Source organism: Apium graveolens, chromosome 6 (genome assembly GCF_009905375.1).
Source record: "Apium graveolens cultivar Ventura chromosome 6, ASM990537v1, whole genome shotgun sequence".
NCBI classification, from domain to species: Eukaryota; Viridiplantae; Streptophyta; class Magnoliopsida; order Apiales; family Apiaceae; genus Apium; species Apium graveolens.
In genome coordinates this window covers 63903189-63917984 of record NC_133652.1, presented here as the reverse complement: position 1 = coordinate 63917984, position 14796 = coordinate 63903189, and the positions used below count along the sequence as shown (strand labels likewise).

At 32.6% G+C, this 14796-nt stretch overlaps 1 protein-coding gene across 1 annotated transcript; it reads right to left on the bottom strand.

Moving 5' to 3' along the window:
• Positions 1-596: 596 nt before the first annotated feature.
• On the bottom strand, positions 597-12819 carry LOC141664169 (pyrophosphate-energized membrane proton pump 2). Its single transcript, XM_074470059.1, has 15 exons — positions 12665-12819; positions 12165-12485; positions 8262-8465; positions 7863-8014; positions 7618-7765; positions 7411-7543; positions 6310-6482; positions 4427-4547; positions 4076-4263; positions 2665-3102; positions 2420-2584; positions 2179-2334; positions 1947-2058; positions 1341-1560; positions 597-1060 (listed from the first exon to the last, which is right to left on the bottom strand). Exons 2-15 carry the CDS (start codon positions 12258-12260, stop codon positions 961-963), a joined length of 2406 nt encoding a protein of 801 aa, XP_074326160.1. The 5' UTR covers positions 12261-12485; positions 12665-12819; the 3' UTR covers positions 597-960.
• Positions 12820-14796: the final 1977 nt, after the last annotated feature.

Below are 14796 nucleotides of genomic sequence, written 5' to 3'. Positions count from 1 at the left end.
AATTGTATTTTTATTCTCAAAACAACTATAAAATCGTTATAATAATTTTAAAAACTATGAACATATATGTGTATTAATATAATTATCACCAAGTCATATCATTCATAAAGGTATAAATAAAAAAATTAAATGAACAAATTAAAAAAATTCAATTCAAAATATTTTTGTTTCAAAGATTATATAATATTAAAAAAAAATTGTGTATCAGTGCCGGATTTTAAGCTAGTAACATATAAAGAATGAGTCTAACAAATATTGTTAAAGATAAACCTACATCATCACACCGAATTGATTGGGTCATGTAGGAACAAGGTAGTAGCCTGACCCGAATTGATCGGGTCATGTAGGAACAAGGTTAAGTCTACCGGTCTGTTAGGAACTAATTTTCATATTTTGTTTTTAAAAGTGATATTCTGATTCCACTAAATTCATTCGTCTTTACAAGGGTAGCGTTCCTAAACCCTTCTAGGAATATTGGTAAATCAGTTTTGCCTATCAATAAATCATAGATAATTCATACAGGTAACTTTTCTTTATTCATCTTCTCCCTGTGCTAAAACACTAGTTAAGTTATGTTCTTAAATTGAAAGCATCACTTTAAATGAGATATAGTTGTGCAGAGATCCTCTAGTTTAGTCCCGCAGGTCCTTTATAACTTTTAAGTAGATAGTTACTTGAAGCCATAAACTACAATTCTATACTCCACGCACCACAAAACTTAACAGCAGCATGTCTAGGATCTTTGAGTAATAAAGTAACATGCTCAGCTAATCTCATACCAGACTTCAGAGCCTCAGTCAAATCCAAATGGAAACAAATATTTCCTATGTAACTACAAGCACCCCTCTTCCCCCAAAAAAGATCCTCAGGCCCTGCTGTTAAAACAAATTCCCAATCATGTATGTGTGCAAATGTGCAATATATAATGATTTCAAACACTAGGCCGCCGCGGTTGCGCCATCATAGAAACACAGGAGCCATGACAAGTGTAATCGTAGCAAGCATCTTGATAAGAACGTGGATCGAAGGTCCAGCTGTGTCTTTGAATGGATCTCCAACACTGCAAAATAATGTCACGTTAATACAATCCCTGAAAATGTGTTAAAGGTACTTGACAAAACAACATGCTACACATTCATGTTTATATCCTCTTTCCACAACGAGCAAATTCAATCTCTCCAGGAAAACCAAATCATTAAACCATAGGAAGGCAAAACTAAATCGTATATATCCAGCACTTGTAATCATGTCATTGGCTCTTTTGGCCTTCTACCAAATTGACTATATAATGCAAATTATAGCACAAACAATAATAGAGTCCAGCCACCAAGACAACTTACGTGTCCCCTGTAATTGCTGCTTTATGACAATCACTCCCTTTGCCTCCAAGAGCTCCCGTCTCTATATATTTCTTTGCATTGTCCCAAGCTCCACCGGCAGTGTTAAGGAAAAGAGCCATGAGAATACCAGAAACAGTTGCAAACATCAACATTGAAGCTACAACTTTAGCCCCTAGAAGAGTTTGCCCTGTATAGTACCCTAATAACCTAAAAACTAAACCTGCATAGATGTTAAGAACATTCCATGAGCTACAAATGTTTTAATGATAGAGGCAAATTTTGAACAGAAGCCGAGATGCACTTTTTTTTTGCATGTTACTTCTTTTTCACGACTAGCAAACTTTGGTTCTTTTCCCTCGGGTATATCACCCCCATTCAATTACATATTTATGTGAAAATCAAAGTTAACCAAACTTTACTGTCAGATTTCTATTATGCTTCCATGCACAAGTACCAAATTTCACATCTCTCTGCGAAATTAATTTATAAAATAAGATATTGTTGCGAGGTCAGAGAATGTACTTCCCAAGGTTCATTTTCTAATTTGACCCTAACGTGCAGGCCACAAACTGATGCCGACTATGAAGGCAAAGAGAGATAACCTACCAACAACTATTGGTGATGCAATAGCCAAAGCTCCAGGCTTAATCATCTCCCTCAAAGATGCAGATGCAACAATTGCTACACACCGAGCATAATCTGGTTTTTCCCTGTAGTCCTGTAAAATAAAATATAAGCAGAACCCCTCAATCAATCTAATCATCACTTAATGTGGTTTTACAAATAGTTAAACAAGGAGAATCGTGATACAATGATAAGATCTAAATAAGATATCTACCATGATGCCTGGTCTCTCAGTAAACTGTCTTCTTACTTCATTAACAACTTCTTGTGCAGTCCGACCAACTGCAGCACAGGCCCATGCACTAAAGAGGAAAATCAGCATGGAGCCCAACAATCCACCAACAAATACTTCTGGAATGGCAATATCGACCTGGACATAAGTAAAGTGGTCAAAACAGTGATGAGATAAAACACAAGACAGGTGCATGTAGCAAATAAAACTCCAGCATGCTTGCCTGCTTAAAAGGTTCATGAGCAAAGGAAGCTACTTCATCCATATAAGCGCTGAACAGGAGAAAAGATGCAAGAGCTGCTGATCCAATAGCAAAACCTTTAGTTGTAGCTTTTGTGGTATTTCCAACAGCATCTAGGATATCGGTGATTTCTCGAACACTTTCAGGCTGCAAAAACAAACTGTACAAGTAAGTAATAATAACATGGATATTTTCTCCACATTTATGTCCTCAACCCAACATGTTACCTGCTGGCTCATCTCTACAATTCCACCAGCATTATCAGCTATTGGACCAAACATATCCATGGTGAGAACATATGCTGCAGTACTTAGCATGCCCATTGTCGCTACTGCTGTCCCAAACAACCCGCCAGTTGGATTTCCAGCTTCATCTACTAGTCCAGAAGTGCGTCCCAACCAGAAAGCTGAAACTATAGCTAAGCTTATGACAAGAACAGGAAGAGCTGTGGATTCCAGGCCCAAACTGATACCAGCAATGATGTTAGTTCCATGCCCTGTAGAGCTAGAAAGAGCCAATGTTCTTACTGGCTCATGCTTGTAGTCAGTGTAGTACTGAGTGATCCAGACAAAAGCATATGCTGTTGTAATTCCAACTAAACCACATAAAAAGAAATTCAGCCAAGCTGAAGGTGCTTGCTCCGTATAGAGCATCCAGCGTGTAGACTGCATGGAGAAATTTTGAGCCACCAAATAAATAGATTATCATAGTAGAATATGAAATTAAAATGAAGTACCAAAGAGACAATTATCAGCATGCATAGATATATAGATGTTTTTAAGATAAAGGGACATCAATTTATCAAGCGAGGAAGCAAGATGCATGGTATATTGGTATTTTTAAGTAAACAAACAGTGATGTTAGATAATTAAATGAAGAACCAAGAAAATTCTACCAGTTTCATGTAACGGATAGTCGAATAGATCTAAGACTACCCGAGAGTCCACTCAGCATATAAACATGACTAATAAGCCTCAAAACTCACAAACACAATCCAGTAAATGTGGATTAAAGTATATATCGGTTTGCACACTACTACAATTATGATGAGAATCAAATCTAAACTTTTCTTTTGTGGGGGGGGGGGATGTTATGGTCGATTACAGATATTTAGATACTAAACCTTGATCTCTTATCACCAAGAGAAGGTATTGCAAGGCTAAGCCTTCAATTCTAAGAATTTGAGAATTAGGAAAGGCATGAGCATGCTATGCAAGCCGCTGCATCATGATCCACACCTAAACATATATGTATCCAAGATTAAGTGGGTGTTGAGTGTAAATGCCAAACTGAGATCAGAATTCACATCAGAACTGAGAACTAATCTCAGCCCCACATTTTTATACCCACACAGATCTGTTCCTATATCCTCCGAACTGCCACCAAAGATCTGCTCTACAACTTCCTTCCGGTCAGCTACCTCCTCCGAAATAATGCCATATAGATAAAAATAGAATTATAGATGCAGCACAAGAAAGGACTTACAGCTGCAATCAACTATTTAACATGATGTCTAGAAGCTACCGGATGATAAGATTTTTAGACCAAACCAATTTTGTAAAACAGGCAAGATTGGGTTAAGAGAATATCCTTTCAGTTATTATTTGAAACAAACTAATGTAAGTTAATATTTATTACCACACCGAAGGTTAGAACCGCTAATAATATTGTAAGAGAATATCCTTTCTGAAGAATCGTCATTGGATCTTCTGCACCTGCAGTTAAGTTAGAACCACGTGTTCCCCGTATCGAAAATATTCCAACAGATGATATCACCAGGTCGAACGAGTGAACAACAAGAGGAAACAAAATGAAGCCGGATGGATCTGCATTTAGGAAATGGAAAATAATAAGCAATTGAATATATCTGAATTTCAATTCAGCGGGAAAATAATGCTTTCAAGTGGGACCATACGATACAGATTTTCTTAATTCTGATTTGTCCAGAATTTGGGTTTACTTTTAAAACAGTTAAAACAAATAATCTACCTTCAATTTTGCAGCGCTCAGCCATTGTTCCTCCCAGTATCATAGCACTGATAATTTCTGCTGCTATGCTTTCAAATAGATCCGCACCTCGAGCTGCACAATCACCCACATTGTCTCCTACCTTTAATGTGCATGAATAAAATATAGTTCAAGTCAGTGGGAAAATACAACTACAAATTTTATATGTTAATGAAAATAAATGTAAGAAACACATTAACCATATGAGATGTGAGAATTGTTCTTCAAAAATAGACTACTTAAAAAAGGGGAGGTCACGTGATGTTCATTCATGCTACTGACATGCCATTTTTAAGGTGATATATTTTTACAGGCCTTAGCAAGTGAAAATTGTAACAAGCAATAGAACGGGGGAAAGAAGAAGTTAACTATATCTTATATTCTTATGCACGCTAAATCTACAAAAACATGACTCTCCTGACCACCTTCCATGTCACTATTGAATTTCGTGATGTACAATTTATCTTCTATTATGCTCCTGTGGAAGTATTCTTCTAGCAGTAATACATAAAACCATTCCCATCAGACTGCAGCTCTTGCAGATTAAATGTGAACAATCACTATGCAAGTAATTTAGCAATACGATCCCATGACATATAAGGTACTCGTGGAAAATATACATGCAAGTTATCTTACTATTATGTTACCAGCTAGTTTGATCATGTCTATTTTCTTATGTCTTGGTTCCCAGCCAATCTCAATGCTTGAACTTTCTTTTAAAGCTCAATATTCCACTAGCTGTAAAGAAGGTGTTGGGTATTGAAATTTATTGAGTTTAATAATACACTAGGTTTAAGTAGTAGCTTTTAATAGAAGCAGGCTCTCACTTAATAAAGTCAATATATCTTCATGACACTGTGTAATATTGGAAATTTGATGTTTTTTTAATCTTACATTTTTTACTAATAACCCTGAAGCTGACCATAATCAAGGCAGATCAGGCTTCTTGATTTTCTCACTGTAACCCTTGGTATAAATATAATCAAGGAACAGTTAAACTGGCTAATTTATCTGCTAAAGTAATATATAAATTACTATAAAACAATTATTTGCACAAAAGTATGTCAAAACTGATTTATTTATCTATTTTGCAAGACAAAGCATGACTTCATTAGTACTAGATGAGATTCATAACATTCTATTTCTAGCTATAACCTGAATACATAAGTTACACTATTATAATCCAACCCAGGTAATTGTTTCACTTATTAATTGATTTCAAATGACAACTTCACTTGCATTTACTAAAAAATACCAATAGAAAGAACAGAGACAGGCTAATAGTATCCCATCCATTTCAATTTTAACAATATCTATATAATGTTCTAGCATCAATTTATCAACTATTCTAAAGACATGACAGAGATAAATGATAATTTATTTTTATAAGCCAAGATATAGAAACGAGTAGAGTAAATATAATTGAAATTAAAAAACATCAAACACTTTTTAACAAGCACGTCAAATAACGTAAAAAAAGAGTTATCACCATATATCAACAAATTTTTTAATTTAAATGTGTATCAATGTCCAAGGTAGGGTAAATATCAAAAAAGTAGATATTATGATTCTGTATCCTAAAACGTCGACCCTATCCATCTGTCTAATCTTAACAAGTGGAAAAAACTAAAGCTTTTAGAAATCGGAATAAAAATTTACTACCAAAAGCTCTATAATCAGTTGGAAATTCTGCTACTTTAGAATAAAAAAATTTACTACCAAAAGCTCTATAATAAGTTCGAAACTCTGCTACTTAATCAAACATTATCATACGAAATATACTAAAAACAATGGCATATTTCGTTTTTATACACTATTGAACCACAATACTATATATCTAATGTAAACAAATTAATGTTATATACCAAATCAGCAATGACTGCAGGATTCCTAGCATCGTCTTCTGGTATTCCATGCTCTATTTTTCCAACAAGGTCAGCCCCAACATCAGCTGCTTTTGTGTAAATACCTCCACCCAGCTGAGCAAAAAGGGCAACAAAGGAAGCACCAAACCCGTAACCCACAAGAAGAAGGGGCACTGCAATAGAAATAATTTTGAAGTCACGCAATAAAGTAAATTTTAGTCAATTTCTTTTAGTGTACATCAAGATATAGATATTGAACCAATAAGGTGACTTTGCGTATGAGGCTCTGGAGTATCTAAACAACAAGACTCAACTTGTGATACACTGGGGTGTGAAAAGATCAAATATTTTCTGCTTTCTTAAGATTTCGAGCCACATGTATTGTCTTGGTGCCACATTCATTCCTCTAACTCAAGGAAGATTTTTTTTAATATCAATAACTGCATGTTATCGTGCTCGTTATTTTTTGGCACTGTGCATGGCTATTTGGATTACATCTTTCTTTTCCATCGATTGCTCTTGAATATATATTTTTTATAAAGAATATATTTCTTCACTATCACAGATCCACTTGTAATTTTAGGAAAAATTAAGACATTATGTGAACAAGACAAGTCATATCTTTTTTTGATAGGAAAAAGTTAAGTATTTCTATGAAAGTGAAACTGCAAATAATCTTGCACACCAGTGTCAAAATTTATAAAGCCTTGCAATAATATGTAACTAATAACTATATTAAATGGGAAAACAGCAAAAGAAGAATTTACAATTATGTTACCCCTGACCCTCATTTTGCCTCTCATACCTGTGTGGCTGTGTCCGACACTCAGAAATGGGTATGGACACCCCGACACTTCCAGCCGAGTTCGTGTAAAAGATCTTAAAAAGGCTTAAACTTTCAAACCATACTCTACTAGGCAGCCTCAACATTTTTTAGATCAAGAATAACACATGATTTCCTGATAAAAAATTTGGTTTAAAGAAAGAATATATAATCCTTAAAAACTTATATAGAACCGCTAATTTTGAGCAGTACACACTTGTACTTCATGATACAAGATTTAATCTATGTTATAATTAGATAAAAGAAAATATACTTACAGTCTGTGACCTTCATAGAACCTGGGGAACCCACTCCTAGCCAGACATAAAAAGTGGAATAGAGAATGGCTACACCTACTACAGCCATACCAACAACCATAATGGCAGAGAATCCGCCAGCCCGAACAGCTATCTGCAACTTAAAACCAATAATAAATATAATTTCTAATAGCGGTTTAGCAGAAAGTAAGCTGCAAAGCCCTAAACCTGCAGTGCCTCTCTTGCAGACCGCCTTGCAGCACTCGAGACTCTAACATTCGCACGCACTGATACCCACATGCCAACATAACCAGCAACACCAGAGCACATCGCCCCTATAAGAAAAGCAGCAACAGTAATATACGCAGATGCAGACCTGCATCAGCAAGGAGAAAATAAACTTAAACATCATGTGAAGCTTAAAGTTTTATTTTGAATTAGATTGAGGGGGAAAATATCTATGTTTCAGTCACCTTCCTAGGCCGGAAGATTCTTGTTGAGGAGTTGTACTACGCAAAAGGTATATGCAAAGAATCACTACAGCTAGTAATATGGCCATCTTGGAGATAGTCCCATATTGGGTCCTGAAAAAACCTTCAGCGCCGTCGCGTATTGCATCTGATATCTACAAAAACATTAAAGGTAACAATAAGACTACATATGAATATATAAGCTTTACAGGAATAATAATCATTCTTATAGAAAGTATAATTTTATCTTCGGTGCTCCATATTAGGGTACATTAAGCAAAATGTCGTGCAGATTCGTAAAACCTACAGTAGAAAGAAGCTAAAGTACGAAAATATAATTGTTTAATCATTGATTCTAGAAACCTTGTGCAAAAGTGTTTGATCCATAATGTATCATCGTACCTGAGTCATCTCAGGAGGTCCCTCATCCTTTTTAAGGACCCATTTAGCAAGATATAATGATAACAGGAAGCTTGTGATGCATACTGCTAATACAAATATAATGATCGGGGAGGTACTTGCACCAACATAAAAAATTGCTCCAAACCCAAAAAGCAGAAACAGAAAAAGAACTCGGACATTGAATCTCATGAGAATGCGAAAAATCTGCACAAAATATTTAACCACAAGTAAGCAGTGAATAGAAGCAAATACTTTAAAAAAAATTACACATAAAACCAAATCACAATAATAAACACATATGGGGGGTAAAAAAAGGAAAATATGAATGCATGACAAAGAGGGGTTGTTTAAACTATAAAGTCTGAATAATTTATTATCCATTTAAGGTCTCCCTCTTACCTTAAGGTTTTGGGAGAGTTGGTTACTTAACATAGTATCAGAGCAGCGGAGATTTTGAATTTAAATCTGAATCCTTGCTACTCCAAATATTTTCATTATTATTATCGACACAAAGGCTAATAAGTACCATGAAGATGGGTGCCCGTCACCAGCTCTTTGACCCAAAAACCAAAACTAAGCTTTCAACAGAGGGGACTGTTAAAATATACATTATCTTGGTAAGTAGTCCTCCTAACACCTTAAAGTTTTAGGATTTTAGGAGAACTGAACTTGACATGGATAGTATGGTTGAGCATGGTTTGAGAAAGGTCTCAAGTTTGAGTCCTCACGCCCCGTTTTGTTTAATTTAATTGTTTATCTGCTTGATATGGTCAATCGTACAATTAAAGATCCTCCAACGCCTAAACTTTTTGGATGAGTCGTTTACTTAACAGCTCTTAAGAGGCAAAAAAAAAACTAATCATGTTTCATCCAAGCTGTTACCGAAAGAATAGCCTCTACATGTAAATGTCAACTGCCAACAGATCAATTTACTGGAATACATAACCACATGATAATTTCATTTTAAGGGCACTATACCACTCCTATCACAAAATCATTTTAAGCCGCCATGTCCCAGGATTGATCATAATTTCACTTTAGGGGGACATGTCCAATTTTGATCATAATTTCATTTTAAGGGGACATGTTCTCGTATTGATCTTGTATCATACCTAAATAAAGGATAACAACCACTCAACAAAGATAATACATAATTAACAATGGCGAACTTCTTGAAAGTAAAATATTACCCAAAAGTATGACATAAGCACAGGGTTACTCAAACTATAAATGGCATGAACATACTATCAGATATAGCTTGGGTTACTTTAGAATTTGGATGCATACATTAGCAGGGTAACCAAGTCCAAATTTATCCAATTGAAATACAAAGTAAACTTAGGTAAATAAATTTTTAGTTTTCTTCCTCAACAGTAATTTTATCTAAAAGAATGTAATGATGTATTTTCCAAAGCTAGGATTCTAGAATCCAGAAGAGAATACAAATTGAAACTTAGAAAATTTACAGAAATTCCCCAAAAATTAAAGATTTATAGAAAAAGATTTGGACATCATGGCAGAAGAGACCGGAAAGAGAAAGAGGGAGAAAATAGAAGTTGAAAGGAAAATCCAGAGGTAAGTTGCACAAAGACTAGGAATTAAAAATTAGGAGAATAGATATAAATCAAAAAGAGGCCAAGATTCTAAATACGAGCCATCAAGTTATTGATGCCTGAAATATATATATATGGAATAGATGTATTATTTACGGAAGAAACTCTACCTCACGAACCACGGGTAATACTTTTTAAATTACTGATAACGCCACCCTTGCACCTAGCTTTATTTTTGTAAGCCTGTATTCAACTGCACTTTGAGCTTTCAGGAATTTCCTTAAGGATATTCCATCACTGTCTGTCGTGCGACATCTTCTCCAAACTTCCTAGGTTATTGGATTTTTGGGCTTGTGATAGAACCATTTCATAATTGTGGTATATGTTGTTGAACCATAAAGGTCGAGGTCAATTTTAAGCTCATGTTTGGTAAGGTCCGGTCCAATGTACTTTAAGTTAATTTTAGCCCGTTTGATGCCCAATTAAGTAACACACTTTAAGTTTTTACGAGCTATAGGTAAAAAGTTGGTCATAAAGATTTTTAGCATTAAACTTTGTCTTCTCTCTCCCTGACTTCCGCTTCTTTTTCTTGCAGGTAATTTGTGCTCCTCCGTGATTTTTCTTGCTATAATAACCTTAATTTTCTTTTCTTTTGTAAAGATTTGATTTATTTAATTTTAGTCTTAACTTTTAAATCATATGAATTTATTTATTTTTAAGCTAAAATTTTCTCAAGGTTAAAATTTACCAAACAATAAAATAACTTTTAAGTAAAATTATCCAAATAAATAAATCCAACTTGTAAAAGATTACTCTAAGCTTAAAGAGAGAATAAAGTACATTGGTCAAGACGTAACCATACAGCTAATGATGATTGGAGGTTTCTATTTGCAATATAGTTCAGGCTTCCAACAATCTTAAAGCTTGTTTCCCGTACTTGAGTAAAAACAAAAAAACTCTACCGCTAGTAATTATAAAAAGTACAAGGTAGGTCATGCAGCCAGACTACATGCACTAGTCAAATGATGGTTATTTAATGGTCCAAATATGAAATCATCTTTCTAGCCTATGTGACAACCCATATAAATTCAGATCCCTTGCGATCAGGTAAACTAGTTTTGAAGTTGATTGCAATGATAACCTCCAAAGCTCGCTTAAAATTATCAATGGGCAAATTCTCGGATATTTAACATACTATTGGTGAATATGTAAAACTTCTGGCCAATTCTCAATATTTTGCCATAAATCTTTACAAATTTATTTTTCACATCAACGTCTAATTCCTCAATGTCCTCCCATTACTAAAAAGTTGGCTATATCAGATTAAGAGCTTATTTTTAAAGTTAGCTATCTCTACATTTAATTTTCATTTTTTATTTAATATCATGTTAAAATATTAGTAAAATTAAGTATAAGAACTTTTGAATAAAATCATAACTAATCTGATATATACTCTTTCAAGTCCGACTCAAAAAACTCATATATTTACAAATATAATAACTTCTCTTATATTATTTAATTATTATTATATTATATCGGTGCCATACCAAACTACCTACCAACCAACCAACAAAATTTCTAAAGTTTCAGCTCTAATGATGATATAGTATAAATAAATCCTAATTGCAACTTATCCTATCTATATACTTAATTTATTCTATAGTTGTGACCTGTCAAACATCTATTCCATCCATAGATGCACACTGCATAAAATTGGTACATTATCAACTCTAGTCATGTTAGAGGATATAAATTTTTTTAATATTGCTATTATAGGATATAATTAAAGATATGTAGTGTAGTAACATTTCATGATCTAATTATCGCTATTTAAGGGTTTGAGTGCATAATTCAAACAAAAACAGATTAATTGAGTAAGCAAAAAAAAAGTAACATTCTTTCTCAAGTTGGTGAGTCTGGGCTCTAGCTTTCAATAGTTATGAACGGAATGAATAAAAAATTATATACATACCCCACCCAACCAAACACAACATTGTATATCTTGATTGAGTTCTCAAAGACCAGCTAGAAAAATATATCGCTTAAACTTATGGTAAAATGAATTACAACTACAATTTTGAATAGAAGAGATTGAGTGGAAATGAATAAAACAATCATACGCGACATTTATGTCTTATCTAGTTATCTTATTTGGACATATTCTACACATAACAAGAACTAAGGCTGGTGATTAAAGGCATGTCACACGAGAAATAAAAAAACATTCATATTACAACAAGATTGGCAATGTACATTCGAGTCAATAAAAAACTCACAGATATACGATAAGTAGAGACCTTGAGAAGTAAACGGGTAACCTATTAAAAACAAGGCATAAAATGATAATTACCAGTGGTGTGTACGGTTTACTCCGCATATTGGGGAAAGTCCTCAACCTGTCCTGGTAATGCCCCATATTCCCAGTCTCCATAACATCATCCATCATTTTAGCTTGCAATATATTAAACCTATAATCTACACGCAAAAATTCAAACTCGGAACGCCTTTTACCAACTCAATTCTTCAACCTAGTCCTCCAATTTCGAAGCCTAATAACCGAAACGTCTGTGTTTACAATATCAAGCTTCGACAATCAAACTCACTCTCACTCCTCCACTATCTTCTATAATCAATCACCGCCAATTCTCGACATCAACAAAACTTTCCTAAGCTGAAATTAAAAATAAAGTCAAATTTCAAAACTAATTCGATTCAACAAACATTAATACAGTTCAAACACTGACAAATTTCAAATCAGAAAGCGTTGATTTAATTAAACAAATAGCACAAACATATACATACAAGTGTTAGGTGAAATGAAAGCAGGAGTGAAAATGCAATTAAATTTACCTTGGTTCTCAATGCGACACCGTATCGATGAGAAAAGCTTCGATAATTCACTGATCACAAGCAGGGTAGTAGTAGATCTCCTTGTTTGTGCTAGACGCGAATGGAGAAATTACGGTTATAGAAATATAAATTTAATTATTTTTGGGGTATGAAATAATGGTATAATTTATTAGTTTCGTCGGGGCGCTGACTTGTCAGGAGCGTTACGTCAGTTATCGAGTTAGAGGACGACGTGTGGACTAAAGTTCTTATTACGGGCTTCGTTGGAATTTAGAAAAACGATTCAGTATAAAAACTAAAAAGTAAAATTAATAATTTGCTAGCGTCCTAAAAATTGGGAATCAAATATTATAAGTTGAGCTATCAATTTAAAACTAGGATAATAACACGTGCGAACATTTTTTAAATTTTTTTATGCATCATGCAATTATAATGTTCTTAATTGTTTTATTATTTGTAAATGTTGTACAATGTCTAACGTATTTCAAATACAAGTTGATTGTTTATCAATGTGTATTATTTTCATAAAAGACAATACCAAATTACACAACGTTTCAAATATAACTCATTAAACAATATATATATATATATATATATATTTGTTTGTGTTGTATAATTTGTATTTAATGAATGAATATAAATAGGGTAGTCAATATACGTTTAAAACGAAACGATTATACTTAATCTGTAGAATGCCGTTAGTATGTTTACAAATAAAAAGTTAAAAAATAACATTTATGTTGAATACAGAGTTAAAAAAAAATTGAATTTTATTTAAATAAATTATATGTACTGGTATGTATTATTACTGAGTTAACTACTAACTTACAATTAACTTACTCAATTTAAATAGATAAAAAAATGCATAATTGAAGTGAGGTTGAATTGCAATCATAATATACAATAATGTAAAATTTACAGTATTGTTAATATAAAAGTTAATTTTAATGAAAAATGTTAGTTTTTGAAATTCAACGTGTGTATGCATGGAAAAATGTTAATTTTTTATTTACACTACGGTTACCAAAGTAACATTAAGTTATATGTGTGTGTGAGCATGTAAATTGTCGTATGTTACAATTCTTAGTAAATTACGATGATTTCAATTATTTATATGCTAAATATCTGTTTTATGTACATTTTTAATCACTATTAACATCTAATGAGACAAATGATTACTTAAATAACATGTATTTATAATTATTCAAAAATTAAAATTATGTAATAATTAAATTGCAATAATATATATATGGTATTCATATTATCACTGACAAACAATCTATATCTAGTTCTTACGCAACTGACTATCAATCATGGTTGTAACATAAAAATAAATTATATATTAAAAAGACTTATTATTGATATTCATGATTGTTTTCAAGGATTCGAAGGAAAAATTATAATTATATCGTTATTTAAACCGTTTTTAAGTTACTTTCTTTAATACTCTAATATTTCTTTCTATAATAATTTGATAACATTGTATATTATTCTCCTATAATTAAATAATTTTCAATTTGATAAAGTATTATAAATATCAGTTGAATTGGTTAATTCATTCAGATTATTGAACAATATATATTTTTTCTTTAAATAGTATAAAATACATTGAATCAAATGTTACAATATAGTATAGATATAAGTTTTTTTTGAATAATTCAAAATATTTGTACAATATTATCTTAATCAATAAATATTATTTATCTAGAATAATTTTTTTTAAAAAGCTAGTTTTTTTAAAGTGAAAAATAAAAAATAAATCAATTTAATATATCATCGTAGTTTTAAAAAATCTCGTGAGATCTCATATCAAATTTCGAATATGTTTAAAATCGGGACAAGTCCCAAAAACAATAATGCGCTACCAATGAAGTTAGTAATTTTAATATAAATAATCAATTAACTTTATCTTATAAACACCTCAAACACATTAATTTATATTAACAAAAGATATTAAAAAAATTCACATTATTGATAAGATATTCTCGCCGAACTTGTAATTTAAATTTACTAAACATAGAATTTGACGATGTTTTTCGGTCGAGTCATGTAGTCAAATTTCGAGTATTTTTTAAAAGAATGGGCCAAGTTCTAATTTCAAATTGGAATAAAATAGAATGTTTTGACTCATT

What these genes read in the sequence shown, in the direction of transcription:
- LOC141664169 (XM_074470059.1), bottom strand. Translation starts at nt 12,260, where the DNA reads ATGATGGATGATGTTATGGAGACTGGGAATATGGGGCATTACCAGGAC. An exon ending in TTCTATGAAGGTCACAGACT is followed by an intron (nt 6,483 to 7,410) that starts GTAAGTATATTT and finishes TTTCTATTGCAG; the next exon opens with TGCCCCTTCTTCTTGTGGGT. An exon ending in TTGTAGAGATGAGCCAGCAG is followed by an intron (nt 2,585 to 2,664) that starts GTAACATGTTGG and finishes TTGTTTTTGCAG; the next exon opens with CCTGAAAGTGTTCGAGAAAT.